The 24,753-nt window shown below is 47.6% G+C and overlaps 2 protein-coding genes across 13 annotated transcripts in view; one reads left to right on the top strand and one right to left on the bottom strand.

The window, feature by feature from the left end:
- LRRC8A (leucine rich repeat containing 8 VRAC subunit A) overlaps nucleotides 1-618 on the bottom strand; it is a 34,961-nt gene extending 34,343 nt beyond the window's left edge. For 2 of the 3 annotated variants that reach the window (XR_004648461.1, XM_034793449.1), the window contains exon 1: nucleotides 536-618. The gene's annotated coding sequence lies outside the window, so the exon portion shown is untranslated. Of the gene's footprint in view, nucleotides 1-389; nucleotides 504-535 lie in introns of those variants that run through there. The other variant, XM_034793452.1, reaches the window with a different exon arrangement.
- On the top strand, nucleotides 5-24,299 carry KYAT1 (kynurenine aminotransferase 1). 10 transcript variants are annotated; one of them, XM_034793466.1, is made up of 15 exons: nucleotides 4,754-4,772; nucleotides 6,882-6,995; nucleotides 10,593-10,747; nucleotides 11,252-11,310; nucleotides 11,943-12,093; nucleotides 13,342-13,491; nucleotides 15,807-15,893; nucleotides 16,885-17,013; nucleotides 17,735-17,855; nucleotides 19,231-19,307; nucleotides 19,632-19,721; nucleotides 20,461-20,647; nucleotides 21,197-21,273; nucleotides 21,957-22,043; nucleotides 22,592-24,299. In XM_034793466.1, the coding sequence occupies exons 4-15, from the start codon at nucleotides 11,258-11,260 to the stop codon at nucleotides 22,658-22,660; spliced, it is 1,278 nt and encodes a 425-aa protein (XP_034649357.1). In that variant the 5' UTR covers nucleotides 4,754-4,772; nucleotides 6,882-6,995; nucleotides 10,593-10,747; nucleotides 11,252-11,257; the 3' UTR covers nucleotides 22,661-24,299. The 10 variants fall into 10 exon arrangements, with proteins under 10 accessions (XP_034649353.1, XP_034649358.1, XP_034649359.1 ...); XM_034793462.1 differs by lacking the exons at nucleotides 4,754-4,772; nucleotides 10,593-10,747 and adding an exon at nucleotides 5-68; XM_034793467.1 differs by lacking the exons at nucleotides 4,754-4,772; nucleotides 6,882-6,995 and adding an exon at nucleotides 35-172.
- The last annotated feature ends 454 nt before the right edge of the window (nucleotides 24,300-24,753 follow it).

The following is a 24,753-nucleotide window of genomic DNA, read 5'->3' as shown; positions in this document are numbered from 1 at the left end:
TGTCAGACTCGGCAGTGACAACTAACACCACCACAAGATCATCAACAGCTAGCAGCGCAGGTTTCCAGGTAGGGACAGCTTCGGGGTGAGATTTCCCAGGAGTGCCCAGTAAGCCGGAGAACATTTGCACAGCAACCGGATCCTAAAGAATAGCCTGAAGTCAAACCCAGAGGTGAGGGGGACTCTGTAAACTGTAGCCCCAAAATCACACACACACACACACACACCAAGGTCCCCTTCTTCTCCTGCCCCCAGGGTCCCGACCCCACCATCAGGCCACCTCTTTCCCCTGCCTCAGTTTCCCTTCCTCTCTGACTGTCCCCTCCACCTCCTCCCATTTTCTCCCTTCCCCTTAACCCCGCTCCTTGCCCAGCCCTGCCAGCCCTTACCCCTCTCCCCAGGAGCTTGTCTCCTCTCCGGGATGCTCTGGAGGGAGGAGCCCAGCCCGGGGGCGTGCCGCAGGAGCCCAGCCGCTGTCGAGCGGGGGAGCCCTACCCCCTGCCCCGAGGAGCCCTAGTTCTCCGTCCGCACTCACCTGGCAGCGCCTAACCGGCTTCGTCCCCTTCACTCCGGCTCCTTTTGTTTGGCCCTGACTGCACCACTCGGGCTGCTCCGCCCCGGAACTGACCTCACCCAGCCGGCATAGCCGCCTCCAGCGCTCCCTGAACGAGGTACGGGCGGGGGAACGGGCGGCGCCATCTTTATGCGGGGCACTTGTTGCCGTGGTCGGGCTGTTCAGCCATCTTTGTGCAGGGCGCGTTGGTTAAGTAAAGGCCGCCATGTTTGTAGAGGGCGCGCCTATTGCTGGCTGCGGAGGGGCTTGGGTGTAGCCATTTTTCTGAGGGGCAGCGCCATGTTTGCGTATGTCTCAGCGGCTTAAAGGGACAGTAACTCCATTTTTCGAAATCACCCTAGTGAATTGAACACGTCCAGGTAGTTGTTCCCAGGGGTGCCTCTACTTTCCGCAGGCGTTAGCCAAAGGGTCTGAGTGTCCTTGGACTGCACTCTCAATAAGTGTAACAGGGAATATTTTAGGGCCAAAAGGACTGGGTTGTGTGGGTCAGTGGAGGCCTATAAGGGAAGAGGCTCAGTGTTCAAACATCATGGGTTCAAATCCTGCCAGGGCCAACTCAGCCCTTCCAAGGCGGATGAACCAGCCAGGTATCCTCAAAAACAACAAGGAGTCTGGTGGCACCTTAAAGACTAACAGATTTATTTGGGCATAAGCTTTCGTGGGTAAAAAACTCACTTCTTCGGATGCATAGAGTGAAAGTTACAGATGCAGGCATTATATACTGACACATGGAGAGCAGGGAGTTACTTCGCAAGTGGTGAACCAGTGTTGACAGGGCCAATTCAATCAGGGTGGATGTAGTCCACTCCCAATAATAGATGAGGAGGTGTCAATTCCAGGAGAGGAAAAGCTGCTTCTGTAATGAGCCAGCCACTCCCAGTCCCTATTCAAGTCCAGATTTAATGGTGTTAAATTTGCAAATGAATTTTAGTTCTGCTGTTTCTCTTTGAAGACTGTTTCTGAATTTTTTTTGTTCAACGATAGTGATTTTTAAATCTGTAATAGAATGACCAGGGAGATTGAAGTGTTCACTTACTGGCTTACGTATGTTACCAATCCTGATGTCCGATTTGTGTCCATTTATTCTTTTGCGGAGGGACTGTCCGGTTTGGCCAATGTACATGGCAGAGGGGCATTGCTGGCACATGATGGCATATATAACATTAGTGGATGTGCAGGTGAATGAGCCCTTGATGGTGTGGCTGATGTGATTGGGTCCTCTGATGGTGTCGCCAGAGTAGATATGGGGACAGAGTAGGCAACAAGGTTTGCTACAGGGATTGGTTCCTGGGTTGGTGTTTCTGTGGTGTGGTGTGTAGTTGCTGATGAGTATTTGCTGTATGCCAGCTGCTGCCCTTCTTCCCAGAAGTGGCTGCATTTCACTGGTGCTGTACACAGGTAGGAACAAATTGATTCTTGGTGTTACCCTCGTGATTTCAGAGCAGTGATGCCAGGCATGACACTGACTTCTGCAATGTCACACCAGAGATGACACTGACTTCTGCAATGTCAGACAGGGATGATTGTCCCCCTATAATTTGTAAAGTATTTTATGATTAAAAAGCACTCTATCAATGTTAAATGTTACTATCTAGTCATAATCTGGTTTGTTACAATGATCTAATTGAATTCTAAGTATAAGCAAATCAGGGTTAAAGCATGTATGTCTGATAAGTGGGGGATGGTGCCCAGTGACTGATAGTATATGCCAGTTTAACTCGTCATCTTTCAAAGGGGAAAAGTAGGAAGCAAAGACAGGAGGACCCAAGGACAACCTCAGAGTTTTGTTCAGACTTCTGTGATTTATGTGACATTAAGGAGGAGCTCATAGAGTGCAAATACTATAGAAAACACAGATGCAGTTGTATTATTATTATTTATTTATTTATTTTGTTTTGGGTTAAGTGCTCACAGCATGCTCAGTGCTGTGTAAGAAACAAGGAAACAGACCCTACCCTGAAGAGTAACCTGTTTACCTGGCTGATTTTGTCTTGCATCCTCTTCAAACTGGTAGATGCGAGGATGCTGCATAGTTCCTATTATGAGATCTAATGTTTTCTTGGTAAATCTGTTCTTCATTGGTGTTGATTTAGGGCTAGGTTGTGCTCCCTTTGAAGTCAATGGAAGTTTTGCAATTTACATCAGTGGAAGCAGCCTTGGTGCCTTCATGAGCTCCAGACAAAATCCGAAGTGCAGATAGATCATCGGTGGAGGCAAACATTTATTTATTTTGAATTCTCATAGGGTAATATTTCTTATAACACAAAATTTTTTTTGTTCTTTATCAGCCATTTCTTAGCAAACTGTTAGATGTCTAAAACTAACTGCATCTCTTTCATTAGTGATCATGCTTTAGGCAATGGCTTGGCTAACTTGGGAGAATATGGTACACTCTCTGGGCCTGATTATCTGCTGACTTGCACCATGTACACTCATTTGCACCAGCACAAAGTGAATAACAAATCACTACCATTCTGACCTGGTAGCATTTGACACCCACTTTCCCCACCCACTTTGTTGGGGAGTGGATAATCAGGGCCAGAGACTCCCAAGTGAGATCAATCATTGCATGCAACATGATCACTAATCAAATAGATGTATATATGTGTGAGACAAGGTGGGTGAGGCAATATCTTTTATTGGACTAACTTCTTTTGGTGAGAGAGACAAGCTTTTGAGCTTACATAGAGCTCTTCTTCAGCTTGGAAGCTTGTCTCTCTTACCAACAGAAGCTGGTCCAATAAAATATATTATCTCACCCACCTTGTCTCTCTAATATCCTGAGACCAACACAGCTACAACAACACCGCATACAACAGTGTATGTGTATGTCAGTAACGGGTAGCTAGAGTAACACTAGTTGGTATCGTCATATAAATGGGTTTCAAAATACAAAGTTGGTAAAATTAGTGTTTTGAAAGAGAGTTTGCAATAATAAGGAGGAATTAGATTTAAGATGTAGATTCTATAGCTTTTCCCTCTGGACCATATAAAGGCTAATCCACATCCATTTACAAAATGGAACATTTCTAAAACCCCACTATATTTCCATTACAATAGCTCACCTCTATCAGGCCATTTGGTAATGTAACATTTGTTGTACTGTGCCCTGAATAGTAACATTATTGCTGAATTGCAATTATGTCCCATGGTAATTTTGTGGCATCAGTAAAAGCAGGCTTCTAGGCACAGTACTTGATTCACTGAGGTTTATTTTAACTAGGATGACTCATTTTAGAATATTGACCTGCATCGTAATTAAAAAAAAATCATAAAGGAAAGGTGAAAGGCATTAATTATAATCTTATTAGTGCAAAAGATGCGATTTGGAGTGGTTAAGGGTTTGAGAGTAGCAGACATTAACTGGTTTACGCCAGCTATTCTTTCCATAATAAAATATAACCAATCTGTAATTTTTTAGGAGCTTTACATGTGTCGCTGTGCTGCACTAGCCGTTAGCTTTGTGGGTGCTAGGACATGCATTTGAGCAGTTATTATTCTATCCAGTAGAAGGCAGTGGTGCACAGACACACTAGCTAGTTCATTGGTATTTATATCTATATCTCATTAAAATATGACATTATGAGGTAAAATTGTTTGTGTCCTCTTTGTTTCTTTATGATGAAGCCCTGAAAATATGTTGTTGTTTTTCTAATTTTGCTTGTTTGTTTTTTTTTAACCTGACAAACTCCTGGAATGCCAAATATTGTCTTCCTTCCTGCACGTCTTCTTGGAGGACCCACTTATAAAGCAGAGTATTTTGGAGTAAAATTACTTTTATTCGGGCATAGAGTGTGTGCACCCAGGGACTTATACTGGTCTAATTATAACAGAATAATTATTCCAGGATAGCTATGCCAGGAAATTTCACGGTACAGACAGAGAAGCACTTAGGCACTTAACAGCCCAAGGCTCCTAATCACTTTGGAAAATGAGACTTTGGCTTCTAAGCCACATTGGCACTTTTGACATGTTCCCCCAGATCTCTTTGCTCCTGAAAGATTTCCCCCACTTAATTCTGCCTCTGCCTCTATCCTTCTGCAGCCTTTCCCAACAGCTCTCTAGAGCTCAGCTCCTCCCAGGAAGTCACAAGAGCAGCTGAAGCAAATCAGAAAGTGGGGTGGAGGGTGGGGAATGAGAATGAAGGAAGACTAGGGAAGTTGTGCTCATGTGCTGAACTGTGCAGAGTAAGACTGGAGTAAGTGGATTTACCTTTCCCATTCTAAGAACTGCTTTGTATCAGACTATCAGTCTGTATGTATTGGCTGCATCTTCGTGTTTCCTTCTTCAGTACAAACGTTTACCCTGCTGCTTCTCAGGGATTAGGAGATCATGGGGACTGAGTCTCTCACGCTGGGTTATTTTTAGAGCAGGAGTCACTACCAGAGCTATTTTTTACTTTTTGCTGATTCACTGGTGCAAAGAAGGAGCACAAGAAACAGAAGGACAAAGGAGACCATGTTTACTACTAGGAGCAATAGGAAATAACCTCTTTCTGTGGGTGACCTTATCAGGCTCTGGTCTGCTATAACATAACCCCTTTGTGTGCAGCTCCCCAGATGAGATTTGCACTGCCCCACTATGATAGAGGAGTCCCCTTCCTGCTTCATTCTCCTTTGGGAGCTGAGCTGACTCTCTCTGGTTGAAAAATATGCCTAAATTAGAGGGGAATCCCTGAGTCTTTACCCACCTAAGTACCATTTCCCTCTCCTCCTTTTTCACTTTCCGAGCATGGAGTAGGTTACTGGAGAGCCTCAGAATTGTGTGACGATATGGGGGAGGCAGTATTGTAGCCCAATCCTCTGAATCTTTCCCCACCCTGATTTCAGCAACCCAGACCTGTACTAACTTGAAAGAAGTGTATCCTCAATGATATCTTTAACTCTTTGCATGCCAACTGTGACAGGAAGGGAGAGTGCAGAGACTTGTAGACACATCTTGGGCCAGATCCTCAGGAGGCATAAACTGCGGAGCTCCATTTACTACCATGACATTAGACCAGCTTACATCAGCTGAAGCTGTAGCATCTTAATGATAATGTCTAATATACAGTATAGTTCATCTTATCCCAAAATGTCTCTCTCTTTCACACACACACATACACCCCTGAAATCCAAACATTCTCTGCAGAAGGATAGAACAGCTATTTAACAGTCCCCAGCAATGCTATGCCACATTGTGGGCCTGAATCTCTTGTGCAAAGTGAGTATACAATGCTACTGTTCTTATTTGATAGCAGTCTACACTCACCTTGCAGTTGTGTCAATGATAACATAAGGTGGGAAAGTAATGGAGACTCCTGTCCTGTATTTAGGACAGAAAATTATTCTATTTGTAATTTCAAGTTAATTGCTCAGCTTCAAATCCCCAGTTTAGTGTATTGTTTAAGAGCTGTGTGAATTAACCTGCATTGAATCAGTATAAATTAAATTGTATTTTCTGTATTTATTTGGACTGGACTTAAATTAATTTGCCAAACCAGTGAGCCGGCCAAGGTTATATTAGTTCTGTCAGTATCATACACTTAGGACAATGCTCTACAACAGAAGAGGAGATCTGACACAAAGGAACATCAGAAATGTAAATTAATTTGTTTGAGGTTTTGAGTTGAATCTAAATATTGAAACCACTGGAGCAGGAAGCAGATTTCCTATTAAATGGGATAGAAGTTGGAATTGAATAGATAAGAGCTGTGGCAGCTGGGGTGATGGGGGTTTCTCAGAAATGGTAGGCTACAGCCGTGATTTTGTCCTTAACTAGTAGGAAGGAAGAGAAAAGGATGGTTGAAGTAGAGGAAGAAGCATCAAGAACTGGTGAGAACCTAGGACTGGTGGGAAAAAGAGGAGAGGAGGAAGTGGCTGAGTTTTACTGTGTGATCCTGGCTTTGCATGTGTCATAGAACCAGAGGGCAGTCTTGTATTTGTCTTTAAACTGTGTAAAGTGAAGAACCATCAAGTATCTCATTCCTGCTTGCTCCCTTCCATCCTGCAAATGCAACACCCCTCCCCTGCTGCTCTCCAAACACACACACACACACACACACACACACACACACACACACACACACANCACACACACACACACACACACACACACACACACACACACACACACACACACACACACACCCTTTGAATCAGCTGGCGCACACACACGAGACTTTATCTGAATGTAGAATAACTAAAGCTCTAGCCCTAAATGAGAGACCTGGGCATGTTTCCATAGTTAGATGGAGTCCTTGCTTTGTATCTGCAATGATGGAAGTGATGATCTCATCCCTTTGTTTTCTGTCTTGGGGAAAATGCAGGTTTATCTCTCTAGGATTGGAGTCAGTGGCATGCTCAGGAGATCTGGACTGTCTTTGGGTCAGTACTTTCTGAGAAGGAAGAACCGTGCTGGATTTAGCTGGTACTTCAACAAGGTATTGAACACCCGGCACTGCATTTCTCTGGGTTTTAGCCCAATGCCTAGCTGATGCCTTCAACAGATCTACAGCCCCATCAAGCCTGTAGCACAAAGCTCAGTCTCCCGGTGAACTGGCACCAACAGCAGTAGCAGATGTGGCATCACAGAAATAACTGATGCAAATTCTTCTCTGCCCAACTAGTTTTGTGTGTCCCTTTTAAAGGGAACATCTAATGCGGTGATACTCAGACAGAGGCTCACAAGCCGCAAGTGGCTCTTTAATGTGTTTCCTGTGGCTCTTTGCAACACATGATATTAAAACACTGTGTGATTTAATTATTAACCAACCTAAGTTATTAACCAGTCAGGATGCTTTTACCATGTTATTAACTTAGTGCAAGTTGATAACTTAATTGGTTATTAACTTATTGCCATGAGAATTATATATATATACACCTCTACCCCGATATAACGCGACCGGATATAACACGAATTTGGATATAACACGGTAAAGCAGTGCTCTGGGGGGGGCAGGGCTGCGCACTCCGGTGGATCAAAGCAAGTTCGATATAACGCGGTTTCACCTATAACGCGGTAAGATTTTTTGGTTCCCAAGGACAGCGTTATATCGAAGTAGAGGTGTATATAGTGCTATATAAATGAAACAATGAATTCACACTACAGTGGCTCTTTTGGGTAATGTTGATCGCTAATTTGTTCCTGAACCACTGAGGTCTGAGTATCACTGATCTAATGAGCACGAGGTCAGTACTTCTCATTTGGAATGAATCCTTGATGTCTCTGTGCATCTAACAAGAAGGTTAGCCTCTTCTTGCAGAGATGATAATACTTAGCACTTCTTTGCACCATTAAAAGATCTCCAAGCTCTTTACAAATATCAACACCCCTCTGGTAGGGAAGTGTTGTTATGCAGGAATACTGAGGCACAGAGCAGTGAAGTCACTTGCTCAAGATTTCACCGTGATCTGTGGCAGAGTTGGGACTAGAATCCAGATCTCCTGACTCCCATTCCTGTGCATTAATCATAAAACCATCTCCCCCACTCCCACTCACCTCAACTGCAGCTAAGGAAATAGGTTATTTAATTTGGGAATTGAGGGAGTTCTGAGTGCTGTTGAAAAGTGATATCCACCCCTCCCTCCAAATGCATAACTTCAGAGGCCAACAGGTGAGATGAGCAATTCTCTCTCCATGCTGCCTCCAAAAGTGGTGGCCAGTCATAGTGAAGTTCCAGACAAGCCCTTCAGCCTAGTGGTGGCTGTGCTGAAGTGAAGAGGTCTCTGTTCTGCAATTTTGGGGGAATGGCTGGTCTAAACTGGGTCTGGGAAAAGAGAAAGTCAGTATAGTGAAAAGTTGTGGGGAGGACTTCTTATCTTCCTTCAAAAGCTTAGGGGGCTTGGAGGGGATTTCTGAGACTTGGAGTTTCTTACTTCAAGGTAATGTATTCCTACTGATTGCTGATCACTTTTCCTTGCTGATGAAGCAGTATGTTCTAAATCTTGGCCAAGCGCCTGCAGTTCCACCAAGAAGTTTATCTTGCAAATAGTGAAACAGGACAGAACGCTAGTGCTGTTAATGTTTAATCTTAAACTTACTCTTACTTACCAGGTTATCAGTATCCTCAGTTAGCCCCTGCTCCCTTTATTCCCACTAGAAACAGCAACAGGCTTCATATCTCACTAACTTTCACGTTCATGAGCTGGTCCAGAAAGAGCTAAAAACAAGTGTACAGGAGAGCTTCTAAGGCTTTCATTGGTCTTCTTCTAGGCCAGGGGTGGGCAAACTACAGCCCGGGGGCTGCATCCAGCCCTCCAGACGTTTTAATCCAGCCCTTGAACTCCTCCTGGGGAGCAGGGTCAGGGGCTTGCCCCACTCCACGCGGCTCCTAGAAGCAGCGGCATGTCCCCCCTCCAGCTCCTACGTGTAGGGGCAGCCAAGGAGCTCAGCATGCTGCCCCTACCCCAAGCACCGCCCCCGCAGCTCCCATTGTCTGTGAATCGCAACCAATGGGAACTGCGGGGGCAGCGCCTGCGGACAGGGCAGCGTGCGGAGCCACCTGGCTATGCCTCCATGTAGGAGCCAGATGGCGGCCATGCTGCTGCTTCCGAGAGCTGCTTGAGGTAAGCGCCGCCCGGAGCCTGCACCCCTGACTGCCTTCCCACACCTCAACCCCCTGCCCCAGGTCCTGATCCCCCTCCCACCCTCCGAACCCCTCGGTCCCAGCCCGGAGCACCCTCCTGCACCTTCAACCCCTCATCCCCAACCCGACTGCAGAGCCTGTACCCCCAGCCAGAGCCTCACCGCCCGCCCCGCAACCTAACCCCCTGCCCCAGCCCGGAGCCCCCTCCCACACTCTGAACTCTTAATTTCTGGCCCCACCCCAGAGACCGCACCCCCACTCAGAGCCCTCACCCCCTCCCACACCCCAATCCTTAATTTTGTGAACATCCATGGCCTACCATACAATTTCCATACCCAGATGTGGGCCTCGGGCCAAAAAGCTTGCCCACCCCTGTCCTAGGCCATTTAAACTTGCAAAGGGATGCAGGCAGCTGGTGAGTCTGTAATACCCAGGGCACTGTGCGTTAGCAGCGATAGAAGAGCTCAGAGTTCATCATAAGGCATTGTGCAGGATAGATCCTGAACCCAGCGCTCCTGCCAGAGGCAGAGTCGTCATGTAAAATTCCTCCTGCGGGCTGAAGCTGCATAAAGGTCTTGAGACCCTGGAGTGAGGTACTAGTGCATTGTGACACTTATCAAATAATAATGCAGCCCCTGGGAAACTACAGAGAGGAGGTGGTGAGGGGAAATTTATTCTCTGGCTGGGAAGCTATCAAGCGTTCAGAGGCAGAGAACCTGGGGGAATAGGGTGGGGGCACAAAATTTCCCTGGCTTCCCAGCCACAAATGAATCACGTAACATCTCTAAGATATGCAGGCAGCTAAAACTCTTGTCCAAGTCTCAGTTACTGCAACACCCTCTGGGACTGGACTTGCTGACCTCTCGAGGTGCTTTCCAGCCCTATGTTTCTATGTTTCTCTTGCATTGCTCATATCCATTCAAAATGCTGCTACAAATATCATTTTCTTAGCTCTTCGCTTTGATCATGTTACCCCTCTCTTTGCACCCCTTCACTGGTTCCCCTTTCTCCATTGCATCAAACTTAAGGTACTTGTCTTTAGTTTCAAGACCCTTCATGGACTACCCCCATGCTACCTTTCATCTCTCATATGCTATTGAAAAGTCAGTTCCCCCCTTCAATCAGCCAATTATCCCAGCCACCATCACCCACTTGTTAAATTCTCAAGAAGCACCACTGTGCTGCTCCTCATGCATGGGAAGAGCTCCCCATAAACATCTACAAAGTCACCTCATTCTCTTTCGAAACCCCCCTTACAACCCTCCTTTGCCATGGCCTATACAAAATTTGACACTGGTTAGGCAGATGGTTTGCTGGGACCACTGCCCATCATGCTGACCAGTGTCATCTCATTGTTTCTTTGTGCTCCTCCATCTGTCCAACTGTTGTCTCTTGTCTTAGACTGTAAGCTCTTTGAGGCAAGGACCATCTTTTTGTTCTGTGTTTGTACAGCGCCTAGTACAATTGGGGTGCTGGTCCAGGATATCGATAACGAGGAATAAAAACAGACGTTGTTCGTGCAGAAAGCGGGAGTGTAGTGTTCCATAGGGAACTGGAGGTTCCTTCTAAAGGATCTTTCCTACATTCTGAAGGGAGGTCAGTTGAAGGTAAGAAACTGCAGCCTGTCAATGATAAGCCAGATTTGTAGCTAGTGTATTTTGGCATAGCTCCTTTCACTTCACTTGCTGATTTACACCAGCTGAGGATCTGGCCCAGTATATCTAGGCTCAGATTCCTTGTGCCGTTAGGTTTAAAAGGCCACTGCCAGCTGCCTGGTCAGAATTTACACCCTTTTTTATACTTTCCTGGTTTTCTAAACTCTTCTGAAACTTGAAAATAAAAGTTAATCCTCTGCCAATTTCAATCTTTCTGATCTTGCTTCCTTGTAAAGTGCCTTTACCTCAGATGGGAGGCTCTACACTAGGGCAAACTATCATTGTTACAGTTTTCTTCTCAGCTGCCCAGTCAATGATTAGGAAAACCTGGATAGGAACACACAATTTGTGATTAACTGGGCAAAACTCTAAGGTACTGGCTGCTCTGAGGGAGGATATGTATTCCGTCTTGGCACTAGTGAAAGCTTTTAACACTTTTTCTTCTCCCCTCTGCAGACAAAAATGTCAAGGCTGGTTCAAGCTCGAAGACTGGAAGGAATAGACAAGAATATCTGGTAAGTCTGCATGACTTGGGGCTGGGCAACTCTGAATGGAGCAGACCCTGAAAGTCTGATATAAGATATAATCAGCACAGACTCAGGCAAGGGAGGTAACGCTAACCCCTTGGAGTATCTGGCAAGATTAAGTGCTTTGGTAATGGAGACTCAGTGGCTAAAGTATATTTCAATATTCAAGAAGCTTTTAGACAAGGTTCCATAGCAGAGCTCTAAATGGCTATAGGTAAGCATCCTGGAAGAGGGGACAAAATAAGGGGGTAGATAGAAGACTAGCTTAAGAGCAGGAGAAACCAATGCAGCCTTAGACGTAGTGGTGGCTCTAGGGAATAGTTTTGGGTGGTCTGTAACTCTCCTTAGCTGCAGTGTGATCATTAAGGATGTGTTAGAAGGCCCCTAAGTTTTCTGTTACAGCTGCTGGGCTGTTGTGGCGGTAGGGGAGCTGCTGCTGCTTTGGAGTGTCCTTCGGGGCCCTATGCAGTCTTGGGCACTGGAATTGCTGCCCTATAAAGATCCTTTGCCTGGAAGAGCTGTTCTCTTAATTTATCAGACAAAGGGCTCCTGGGAAGAAGAGTGGTGTGCCAGGGTGGACGGGCTGGGACCCTCTATAAACCCTGGTATTCTCTCTGTAGGGTGGAATTTGTGAAACTGGCTGCCACTTACCCAACCGTGAACCTTGGCCAGGGCTTCCCTGACTTTCCCCCACCAGACTTTGTGAAGGAGGCGTTTATGAAGGCCGTCGGTGGGGAGAACATCATGCTGCACCAGTACACCCGGGCCTTTGTGCGTGAGAGATCCACCTCCTTCTTTTAGAGCAGATGTTGCTGCCTGATTGCCTTTGCCCCTTACAGCTCACCATGGAGTTAAATAGGCCCAGGCTTGAAAAACTCCCTTGTGCAGAGCAAATAGATGTTTTGGTTGGGCCGAGTGGAGCTGGGGAGTCACTGGCTTCTTCTCTGGAGGGGAGGGGAGCAGAGTGGCACAGGAGCTGAAAGTTCTTTTTGAAGAGGGGAGGGGGCAGTAGGGAAGCAAAGTCACTTCAACCCCCACCTCCTCCTCCACTCACCATCCAAGGAGTTTCATGCTGTCTGGCAGTTGTGCAAGGATTTTGCAGGTGGGGCGGGAGGGGAGATTAGCAGCACTGCCCTGGAATCATCCGTCGACTGTATTGCTCCATTGACTGAACAGTCTATATCCACCTTATTTAAACAAGAGCATTGCCTTCCACCGATATAATAACAGAACTTACTGGGGTTATTGTTGAGGGGAAGGATGGTCCAATGGTTAAGGCGCTGGTCCGGGACTTGGGAGACGTGGGTTCAATTCCTTACTCTATCACAGACTTCCTGTGTGATCTTGGGCAAGTCATGTAGTCTCTCTGGGCTTCAGTTTCCCTTCTGTAACATGGGGATAATAGCATAGCCCTGCCTGACAGGGTTGTTGTGAGGTGCTCAGATAGTACATGATGGGGCTATATAACTACCTAAGACAGATAGACTGCAACCTCAAGTTTCATTTGGCAGCAGTGATGCTGTTACCATGCATTACATGGGGCAAAAAATGCCTCCAACCCTGACCTGGTGTCTGCCTATCCTCTAGGAAATGCCAATAGCCCAATGGAACCTCAGCATCTCCAAAAAGACCTCTGCATTCCACTGCTGCACAGAGGCTGTGGTGGGAGTCAGCAGCAAAAGGGATAGTTGGCAATGTTAATATCTGCACCCTCTTGAGAGGTTAGCGCAGCGAGTTCAAGGTAGCTGAACTGTCTTATTCTTAATAACCTGGCCTGCAAGGACCCTCAGCCACTTGGAAGGGAGGGAGCTCAACCAATGTTTCCTCTAAATGTTCTTTGTACTGACCGGGCTACAAACTCCAGTGAGCGTTACATTTTTGTACTTGGGCTAGCTCACACTTGCAGGATGGAGGGGTTGTGTCAGCTACCCTGCTAACAATGTCCTGCTCCTATGTATTGCTAAGTCCTAATAATCCAGGCGGAGCTGTGTGACTCTCTTCCCTGACTCCTTGCTACAGGGACACCCGGCGCTGGTGACGATCCTGGCCCGCTTTTTTGGGAAGCTGCTAGGGCAAGAACTGGACCCTCTGACCAATGTGCTGGTGACGGTCGGGGCATACGAAGCCCTTTTCTGCTGTTTCCAGGCTCTGGTTGATGAAGGCGATGAGGTAATCAAGGACTCTCCATCTGTTGCACAGCTCAATCCCGACAGATGCACTTGTTCTGACCCCACCATATTGTGAAACCTGAATTAAGCTGGGGGCTCTTGCCTGTTTATGGTCCCTCAGGAAGGGCTGATCACCTGTTTCTATTTGTATGGGGCAGCCTGGAATTCTAGGCCAAACCTTGCCTCTGGAGCAGGACACCCAAACCCGGGTTTCTGCGGATCCTTGTCCTCTTCAGCCCTCAGCTGTTACACTCTCTCACTAGAGGACAGATCTCCCAATGGGCACTCACCAACACTCTCATTTCCATGAGTGGCAAGTCTGCCCCTACTCAGTTTGTTCTTCTTTCTGGTACCCAGCCACTCTGAGGTCTGAGATCTGGAGCGTAAAGTAATGACCTTACAGCTGGGAATGAAATCTCCTGCCCCCTTGTTACTAGATTTGCCCATTACTTTGGGGTATGCTCATTTATTAGGGTTACTCTTCATGTGGGGGGGCGTGTTCTGTAATTCTATCGATGTGTACTGCTTGTGTCACTGTTCTCTACTTCTCCCTGCTGCAAGTTCCCTCCCAGTGGAGCTATCCTGCATGACCTCGGTTCCCCAAGGCTGGGTTCTTCCAGCCCCAGAATCAGACGAACACACACATTAACAGAGCACGTCTGAGAGAACCGGGTTAATCAGCACTCCCAAGCTGATCCCTTGTATGTCCCTAGATTCAGCAGGCTGGGTCGAACAGCACTTCCAAATTGTCACCCGCAATATGCGATGGGCACCGCACAAGAATAGAGTACTCCTGAGCAGGCTGCGTCGAGCAGCACTTTCAAGCTGCCACCTTCATATGTCCCAGGTTCAGCACGCCCCTATCCCCACTTTCATGTTACAATTGTTCTGATAATAACGCACTTGATGAGCAAACCCCACAGGATTTTGGGGCACTTCAGGGATCTTTTAGCTTAGGTACAAGGAGCGTTGCTGCAGAGCAAATGAGGAAGCCAAAAAACACCCACGAGGGGAGAGAGAGAGAAGCAACCAGCTTAACCATGAAATGTATTTATTGCCAGGTAATAACCATAGGGGAGCCAAACAAACAAAACAGTTATAATATTAAATCTAACTTAAATTTGATTATAAAAGTCAGGTTTAGAAAACGATAACTTATCACACAAGTCAGGGTCAGAAGGCTATACCGAGAGAGAGAGCTGGTTTCTCATCGCTCCATGAAGCTTGAATCGATCGGGGTTTCCAGGCAGTGGTGGTAGCTGAGGGTCCGGAGTGCTGGAGACAGGCAGAGCCCCCAGCACGATCAGTCAGGAGAAGATGAAGTCCCAGTGGAACCGATGCAGATTTTGGATCCAGGCATCAGAACACTTACTTGAGCATGAGTAGGGGTTTTTGTAGAGAAACAATGATGGTTCAAGGGAGAACACTAGATTTGTTTGTGGGTAAACCGATGGCTCAAGGGAGAATACCGAAGTTGTTGTGTTCAGGCTAGACAATAGGAACTGATCATTCCTGGCTATGGGCGGTGTTCCTTGGAGGGCGCTCCACTATTTTGGATACCGATACAGGATTTATGACTAGAATTGGTCTGATAACCACTGAGCTGGGTGTGTGCAGGCGGGTTCGTTAACATCTGGAGCAGAGATCCCCCATCATGTAGTGCTTCCCTGGCTGCTGGGAGCTGAGCAGGGTACCTAAAATGGAGCAGGGCTGGAGAAAGGCCAGAGAAGCGGGGGAGCTCTGGCCTGGAAAACCCCCAGGCTGCAGGCCTTGTTAAAGACCAAGAAGGTACTGGGGTTGCAGAGGGGTAGGCAAAGGCAGCAGGTCCAAACCCTCCTTGCGGATGATGAGTGGCAATTATACTGCAGTCCGCCCCAGTGAGTGGGGGCTAGATGGTGACTGGCAATAGCCAAAGACTGAGGCGAGGTGGGGATAGGGGGTTAGGGGTTCCCTGGGAGGGAAGACCCAGTGAGACTGCGGGCTACTGCAGGGGGCAAAACCCTGAGAAAAGGGGCACCGGGGTCCGTGAGGGACATGGGGGCCAGCAGCGAGGTGAGACACTGGCCTGCAGAGGGCGCTCCAGAGGCTGGCGAGCTAATTCCCTGGATGACCAGCAGGAGGCACCACACCAGTGAGTCGTCTTGCCTTGCTACAGGGGTGAAGGTCTTTCGTGAGTCAGACAGGCTGGGTACTGCGCCCTGGTTCCCCAAGAACACAGAGCTGATACGTAACACCCTCCAACCTCCCCCTGCATCCATCAGCACTGATCAAAGAATGACTGTGAGTTCTCTGACACTCCCTCTGGTGCCTTCCCAGGTGATTATCATTGAGCCGTTCTTTGACTGCTACGAGCCGATGGTGAAGATGGCTGGGGGCACTCCTGTGTTTGTACAACTGCGACCAGTAAGTGGGCATCTGTGCGGGCTGCAGACTTTAAGAAGCCTGCTGTTCTCTTTCTCTCCAACTCCTCTGAATGGAAATGGCATGTGAGGGCAAGAGGCAGCTTTACAATGTGTCCTGGATGAAACTTGATGGTAGGAGTGGTAAGTTTGGCTCTGAACTGGCTTCTGCGTGATAAGAACCCAGGTCATGTTCAATAAGGCCTGCAGTTTCATCAGGACCAGCCCCACGATTTGTGGTGCCCCAAGTTGCTGGAAATGGGGAACCAGATCATTTGTTCCTCTCTATGATGATCCCATTGCCAGAGGTGAGGGGTCCTGACGGGTGGGACTTTCCTTTCTCTCTGGTCCTGCTGCCACAGATGCAGATACGTCAGCCTGTGGATTGAAGACTTTCCAATAAGTTGAGAGGGTCCCTAAAAGAGCAGGTCCCAAGAAGCCTCTTGCTTTGTACATAAGGCTGATCCTGAACATTACCTGGAACTTGAGACTTCTGCAACTCCCTGACAGAAAGCCCTGAGCATTGGGAACAGTATGTGCATGTTGACCTGGCTGGAGAGAGGATGGTGGATTTGTTTCCAAACTCTCATGACTATCCACCCTCCATTATTCTAAAACAGAGAGGGAGAGAGGATGAACTGAAGGTTAAGGCACAGGACTAGAAGTCAGGCAGGACTTCTGGGTTCTATTCTTGTCTGTTACACTGACTTGCTGTGTTATTTTGGGCAAGCCACGCATTTCTTTGTGTCTCGGTTTCCCCAGCTGTAAAATCCGGGTAATGACACCGACCTACCTCCCCAGGGGTTTTGTGAGGTGGCTTAATCCATTAATGATCACGGAGTGCTTTGAGATGCTCAGCAGGAGGGGGCTGGAGATGGCAATGTCTTATTAGTAAGAGCTCAGAGAGATTCCTAGTCAGAGCAGGGGGCAAGGCTGCCCCTATGTCCCCAGCCATTTGTTGCTTTTAATCATGATTCCCTCACTGTCCTCTCCAGAAAGCTGCAGAAGCCGGAAAACTGATGTCCAGCGGAGACTGGCAGCTGGATCCAGCAGAGCTGGCTTCCAGATTTACCGAACGAACCAAAGCCATCGTTTTGAACTCACCCAACAACCCCCTGGGGAAGGTAGTGCCTCTAGCATCTGGGAGAGCTCCCCCTTCCCTCTGCAGGGACCCTGAAAACAGTTACATGAGCAAGCCTGTGCTGGGTGTCTCCTTAGAGTCAGCGCTTGGGTGGGGTCCCAGAATCAGCTCTTTCTTTCTGAAGATTCTCAGAAAATCTGGCAGCTCCAGAAGCTGGGGGGGGTGTTTGTGAGATGATCTTCTGATGATTCCACTTTGCAGCACTCGTATCACCAGCCTTTGAATGTAGGAGCAGGAGGGAGGGAGGGATAGCTTGTAGTCCCCCTCGGTCAGATGACCCAGCATTAGCACATTACACTCACTGCCAGGAGAGATCGGTCTGCAGCAGCCTGGTCTTTCACTTCCCGGCTGACAGGGAGCATCTCCAGAGGTGACACACAGCTGTCTGGGGGTGGGAGGGAACACCTCAGCCTGTAGCGAGCAGGAGTAGCCCTACTTGGGTAAGTCCCCTGAGGAGAGCCTGGTCCCTGGGTCTGGGTGGAGGCTGCTGCTGTAACAAGGATGGGGAGAGTGGCACTCCTGTTGGCAGAGGTTCTCCCCGTTCCTGCCAATTGTCTGCCTGCTCCAGGGAGAGAACATCTGGCTGAGATGCTGGTGCTGGGGCCCACAAGCCCCACTAGGGTTGAGCCTGAGAACCCCGTGGGGTTGTGGATCTCAGAAATGCTGTGCCTGATTGCCTCTTCTCCTCTGCCTGCCTGGCATAGGTGTTCACCAGGGGGGAGATGGAGCTCATTGCAGACCTGTGTGTGAAACACGATGTCCTGTGCTTCAGTGATGAAGTGTACGAATGGATAGTCTATGATGGGAAGGAGCACATCCGGATTGGTAAGGAGCATGGCTTGTCTGTGTCTGAGCCTGTGCATCCTCTCAGTCTGCAGCTCTTTTCTTTGGGAACACAGAGCAGCATTTATCAGAGCTGCTGTATTTGGAGGGGAGACCGTGACCAGTCACATTTATTTCACTTGCTTTGTCCCACAACGTATGAGGGTGAATTGAGTATTTAAGTGAGGTTCATACAGCCCTGCCACTATACCGGTCTCTTGGCCTGCAGCACTCCCTGCTATGCCATGCCTGGGTCCCCACTCAGAGATCTTCCAGTGCATCACAGTGTTGACTTCCACTGTTAACCAACTGTTATCTCAGCTGTTTGACTCCAGTGGAGTTTCTGATCCTGGAGTCAGTCGGGAGTGAGTGGAGAAATGGCCTCCAAGGGTGAAATCCTGGCCCTATTGACGTCAATAACAAAACTCCCATTGACTCCAGCGGGGCCAGGATTTCACTTCACGTTTGTAAAATTGGACAACATTTTTAAAAGTGGCTATTGATTTTGGGTGGCCAACTTGAGACTCTGGGCCGGGCCTGCTTTTTGAAGTGCTGCAGCAGGGTGAAGTCATTAGAAGCTCTTCGTGCTCAGCGCCACTGAAAACCAGGCCTAGGATGTCCTGAGTTGGGTACCTCAAAACCAATGCACCTATAGTTAGCCATGTTTTCAGGAGGAGTTTCTTTTAACTATCTGCTGTAAAGTGCTTTGGGGACCATTTGAATGAAAGGCACTTTATAAATGCAAGATGGCTGTGTGAATTGGAATGGGCATGAAGATACCCTAGTGCAGGGGTAGGCAACCTATGGCATGCGTGCCAAAGGCGGCATGCGAGCTGATTTTGAATGGCACTCACGCTGCCTGGGTCCTGGCCACTGGTCCGGGGGGCTCTGCATTTTAATTTAATCTTTTAAATGAAGCTTCTTAAATACACCTCTACCCCGATATAACACTGTCCTCGGGAGCCAAAAAATCTTACTGCGTTATTGGTGAAACCGTGTGATATCAAACTTGCTTTGATCCACCGGAGGGCGCAGCCCCGCCTCCCCGGAGCACTGCTTTACCGCGCTATATCCGAATTCATGTTATATCGGGTCGCATTATAAAGGGGTAGAGGTGTATTTTCAAAACCTTATTTACTTTACATACAACAATAGTTTAGTTATATATTATAGACTTATAGGAAGAGACCTTTAAAAACGTTAAAATGTATGACTGGCACGTGAAACCTTAAATTAGAGTGAATAAATGAAGACTCGGCACATGACTTTTGAAAGGTTGCCAACCCCTGCCCTAATGTCATAAATACAACATGAGGACAATTTATATTGTTTGCTGTGAGATCTTCCAGCTGTTTTTTCTCTCTTGTTTCATTGGCAGCCAGCTTGCCGGGCATGTGGGATCGCACGATAACCATTGGGAGTGCTGGGAAAACCTTCAGCGTCACAGGATGGAAGGTGATGGATTCTGGAGTGGCAGGGGAATTTCCCCCACATAAAACCTTTTTACCCCGATTCAGTTGTTCCAGTGTAGGACTCTGGCTGAGGGCCAGTCTCCCTGAAATCAAACCCATTTTTTTTTCTATTCCTTAAAATTTCTCTGATTGTTGGGGAATCTCTCTGTTTGTCTTTAAATTGGAGGGATCGGAGGTAACAGGATGCTTTACAAATGGACCTGATCTTATGCAGAACATAGTGTGGAGTGGCAGTATGTAAATAAAGTGGAGCAGGTGTAAGATACCTGGGAATCTGAAACATCCCCCCTTCTCTGTGTTGTAACAGGTTGGTTGGACTTTGGGGCCTGATCGCCTTCTGAAACACCTCAGAACTGTCCACCAGAACTCTTTGTATCACTGTCCAACAGCAGCTCAGGTAAGGGGCCATGCACCCGGAGAGGCATTGCCTCAAATCAGATGTCTGATGCAAGCCCCAAAGGCCCTCCGGGGAGAGATCTGGTAATTGTCTCCCCAGACCACAACTGTGCAGAGCCTAGAGGTAAGAGCCCACTCACACACACCATCCAGGTAAGATGCCACTTCCCCAAGCAGGTGCAGAACCGGCAAACTTGCTCAGTCCCTTGGGTGGTATAATAGCCAGGTTAGGACATTGGAGGAACACCTTTCTCAAGCCTCCTGTCTATGGTTCGGAAGTGTCAAACGAACGGCCAGAGAGGCATTGTCAGCCCAGGAAACAGACAGAAGATGATGCATTGTGACCCAGGGTGTCTTCCTCTCAAATCACTTCACAACATGCCTGGAGGGCAGGGGACACAGTCAAGTGACTCCAGATTGTCAAGTATGCTCTCTGCACAGTATTGGCTATCTCCGGAGCTGGGGGAGGAGGTTTTCTGTTGTGAGGGGTGGGAAGCAAAGATTTTATTGATCTAGGCCTGGTGTTTTAACCCACCTGTTATCTCCTGTGCATCTGAACAGAAGCGAAAACCCCAGTTCATGGGCTGCCTCTAGAATTTTCAAGTAAGCCTACTGCAAACTCTGAGCACTTTGCTGCTTTTGTCGGGGAAGAGGGGTCCCTCTGATGCTCTGAGCATGCACAGGGGATGCTTTCTGCCTGGGTCTGAGTTCCCCTCTCCATCATCCCCCTCTCTCTCCAGGAAGCGGTGGCTCAGGCATTCCAAAGAGAGTTTGACAACTATGGGAAGCCAGACAGTTATTTTGTCCAGCTGGCCCAGGAGCTGCAGCAGAAGCGGGACTGGCTAGTTCGGAGCCTAGTTGCTGGGGGCATGAAGCCCATTGTCCCTGAGGGCACCTACTTCCTGATGGCAGACTTCTCAGAATTCAGTAAGTTCACATGACTGTTTTATCTGCTTCTGACCTGCACATTAAAGGGAAGGAGCTCACAGCTTGGAAGTGAGTGTTGCAGAGTCTAGAATAAGATAAAGCCTGGTCCATTTTCTTCACTTTGAGTAGGGAAGGGAAAGGAAAGACAATGGCAGGTAGTGGTGGGGAATTTGTTGCTTAATGAAGTGATGATCTAGTAGCACTGACTTAAATTGGACACAGCGTGAGCATGTGCTATGCCATGTCTCCCACACATCTACAAATTCACCTGTGTGTGGCCTGTGACCACCTCTGTGCGAGGATCTTTCCTGGCCTTGAGATTCTCTTGAGCAGAAACTGATGACTCTGTTAAACGGAAAAAGATGAAATAACCATATGTGTTTTCATCTGAGCCAGAGTTCGAACCCAAGTCCCTAGAGGGGGGACACTACTGTGCTTGCCCACAATGGCATCTGGCACCATGTGGGTACCTGGCTCAATTGGGAAATCCATCTGTGTCCCATTTGTTCCATCATTCCCCTTGCCCGTTCTGCTGTGTGTGTCTTGCAGAAAGTGAAGTACCTGACCTCCCGGATTCTGATGAACCCTATGACTCTCGGTTTATAAAGTGGATGATTATAAACAAGGTAAATGCCTCTGTCTTTCTCCAGGGTGCTTGTTTTCTGGGAAGGTTTCCCCGTTCTCTTTGCTTCAGTTCGATTGGAGGGAGCTGGATTTTGTGATGGTGGAGCGTTGACTTGAAAACATTGGACCTGTTACTTGAGGCTTGCTACCGTTGCCCCACCCAGTCGAGTACACGGCCTTGTAATTCAAATCCTCTTCCTTCTAGTGTCCTGTCTACCAAAGGAGCGCATTAATGGCATCTCCTAGATTAGCCATCTGGTTATATCCCCACCCTCCACCATGTTCCTTCAGAAGTCAGGGTCTGATGCCCCCTCTGCGATGTCCTTCTGAACCAAATGATCATCTTGTTACACCCTGATGTTCATCTTGCCGATTGGCTCTGTGAGCATCCTGACACCAGAGGCTAAGCCACCAATGTGTCCGCCAAGGACACAGGGTGGGGGTGATAATGCCTGGTTTGCTGGGCGGCAAGATGGCTTCTGTTGAGATGTTTGACTCTGATCTTGAAAAGCAAGCAGCTGGAAGTGTGGCTCATGTCTGCTCAGTAACCTGGGGTGTCCAGGAGCAATGAACTTACTGCAGGTGTGGGTCTTTGTCTGATCAGAGAGTGGCACAAGGCAATGTGCAGAGGCTAAGAAAAAATTAACCTTGTGTGCACCCTCTATTCCCCTCCTCCCCTTCACAGGGTTTAGTTTCCATTCCAGTCTCCGCTTTCTACAGCACTCCACACAAGAGGAATTTTGACCATTTCATCCGCTTCTGCTTTGCGAAGGTGAGGCCTCTGGGGCAACAAGAAAGAAGGGGAGTGAGTTCAGGCAGTGATCAGGGCTACTGCTGTAAATGAGGCATATGCCAGAAGAGATAAGTGGCTAAGACTTGGGGCTTAAAACACCAAACAATAACCTGGAACCACAGGTTCAAAGTCTGGCAGGACTGACTCAATTTTTCAGCCCTCAGAGGTAGATAAAATGAAGTCAGTGTGAGTGTCTTTCACGTGAGATCCTAATCCAAGTTCTGTTCATTCATGGCCACTAAAGATCCCCGTGCACTTTCAATAAAAGTAGAGCTTCACCCCAGTTCATCTGGCCAAAATTTCCTCTCATCCTCTATTACTATTTAGAGATTGATGTGCACTGGGTGCCTGCTGTCCTGTGTCCCAACAGTGGCTGCATTTCAGTGGTGCTGTATATACAGCATTTGTGATCCTTCAGGATGAAACAGGGGATATAAATCTTACATAACTGTATTTTATTATTCAGTGTGGAGAGGGCGGGTGTGGGCATGGAGCCTGGTAGGGCTGACAGTCTGGTGTTTGCTCAGGCGGAATCTACGCTGAAGGCAGCAGAAGACATACTGCAACAATGGAGTCTGGAGAAAACTGGCCAGTGAATGCTTTGGACAGAATATCAGGCAGGCTCGCCCGTGCTCTGCTGCTATGTCCTGCTCTCCTTGATGCAGCCATCGTGGCTACAGATTTTTTGCTTACTGTTTTTATTTTAACTCTTTTTTGCATCATTGGATTTCAGTCAACTTCTCTATCATGCACATGGGCAAGAGGTTTGTCAGCCCTCAGATCTGGTTCAAAGTTTCTCATTGCTGTCCACTAGCAAAAAGGTTTTACTGTTCCTTTGGACTTATGAGCCAGTATATACACTGGTAAAACTTTTTCTCTTTTTTACTTTCAAAAGCTTCACTAACTTATTCATACTGGGTTCCCTGCAGCTAAAACACAAGGCAAAAATGGTTGCTGGGTTCCCTGTCCTGCTCCATAACATTCTATATGTTCTAAATAGGCTGGTCCCCGTGATCCTAAGTCATTAGAGTCCAATGACAGGTGAACTTTTACTTTATTAGAACTTTTCCCACTGGTTCCTTCTGTTCCATCACCTTGCAGAATGGACTACCAGCTCATCCAGAAAACAGACAGTCCAAGTAGTTAATCTAGTCTAGTCTACCTTTAAACTCTCCCCTCCATCCCCCTAATAGAACCAGGCCTGGCTGAGCTCTAATTGTCACCTCCTAGCAGAGTATCACCCAAATTATAAAGCAGGTACTTAGGGCCTTCAAGAACGATGCACAGATTCAACTAGGAAAGGAAGAATTTAAAGTTGCAGGGCCTGTCCTCCTTTCCCTTTTGGTGCTTTAGAGAAATTCAGTAGTGAGGGGAAGCTAGCAGAGATTTTGTGTATTTGTGTCTTTCAGATGCTCCCTTGTGGGAACAACTGGATTATTCTTGACAAAGTTTAGATAATTAACTCTGATGTAGCATCTTAATTTAAACCTAGGTAAGAATGTGAATCTAAATTAATGTAAACTAGCTTCTTAAATCGTTCCAAAGTAGAGCATAACTGATCTTGTAATAAGGATTTAGAGTACAAGTTTAAATGACTAAAATGTACGTAAAGGAATAAATATTGGTCTACTTAATACCTCTGTTTTAACATTCTTCATCTGCTCTGGCCATCAATAATATTTTACCTTAAATGTGGAGGGCTGCATTGACACTGCTGAATTAGAGACAATGACCAAATTCTACTTTTACATCATTGCAATCCTTCTGAAGTTATGGAGGTTGCACAAGAGACAGTGAGGCTATGTCTACACTATGCACCATTTAGCGACACAGCTGTGCCACTAAAAGGTGCACAGTGTAGCTGCTCTTTGGCGGCTCTCCTGCCTACAAAAAACTTCTACCCACAATGAGCGGTGGTAGCTTTGTCGGCAGGAGAGCTTCCCTCCCTTCCCCCTCCCCCCAAGTGCTGTTCACATTGGCACTTTTTGTCAGTAAAACTTTCGTTAGACAGATGTGTGGGTTTTGTTTTTTCCACACCCCTGAATGACAAAAGTTTTAGGGATGAAAGTCCAGTGTGGACAAAGCCTGAGAAGAGAATTCGCCTTGCAGTCTAGGCCAAGGAAGGATGACCAGCTAGCTTAAAACACTTATCGCTTTCCTGTGTGTTTCAAAGGTGTGAAAATTAAAGGAATTGTCAGATTATTACAATAAAAAAGAACGGGATTTAAAATTGCATTTTCTTTTGCCATTACTGCTGCTTACTTTTTGCATTGCACTGCTGTGTACGCATGGACCTGCCCTAGAGCCTGGTCCCTGAGTCCATGGCCCTGCCCTAGAGTCTGGCCCCTGAGTCCATGGCCCTACAGTCACACAAGAGCCCCTGGACTTTGGTACCGCCAGTGCTATGCAGGCCTGTTGAGTTAGTGGGGACATTACTTGGCTGAGTTCCCCTCCCCCTCCAGTGTATCAGCAGCGCCTGGCCAAGCGCGGTCTCCCATCCACGAGTGGAGCGAAACGGACCCCGCTTAGCTTGAGGGACCTGACGGAGGGGCGAGGGCGGGGCTGGCACGTGGCCGCTTCTCCCGGCCGCGCTGTTTTTGACCCGCCTCCGCTGTCACGTGACTCATCCGCGTGGGCCGTTGGGAAGGGGTCTGAGAGGCGGGGCCTTGGGCGCTCCTTCGTCCAATAA

The sequence above is a fragment of the Trachemys scripta genome, chromosome 17 (genome assembly GCF_013100865.1).
Source record: "Trachemys scripta elegans isolate TJP31775 chromosome 17, CAS_Tse_1.0, whole genome shotgun sequence".
Lineage (NCBI taxonomy): Eukaryota > Metazoa > Chordata > Testudines > Emydidae > Trachemys > Trachemys scripta.
The sequence above is the reverse complement of the archived record's forward strand: the minus strand, read 5'-3'. Positions and strand labels throughout refer to the sequence as shown.

Bases quoted from the DNA above. Each gene is read 5' to 3' on its own strand.
- KYAT1 (XM_034793462.1), top strand. From the start codon at position 6,912: ATGCTCAGGAGATCTGGACTGTCTTTGGGTCAGTACTTTCTGAGAAGG. The intron at 13,492-15,806 runs GTAATCAAGGAC...GTGCCTTCCCAG, and splicing joins TGGTTGATGAAGGCGATGAG to GTGATTATCATTGAGCCGTT. The intron at 19,308-19,631 runs GTGATGGATTCT...GTGTTGTAACAG, and splicing joins TCAGCGTCACAGGATGGAAG to GTTGGTTGGACTTTGGGGCC.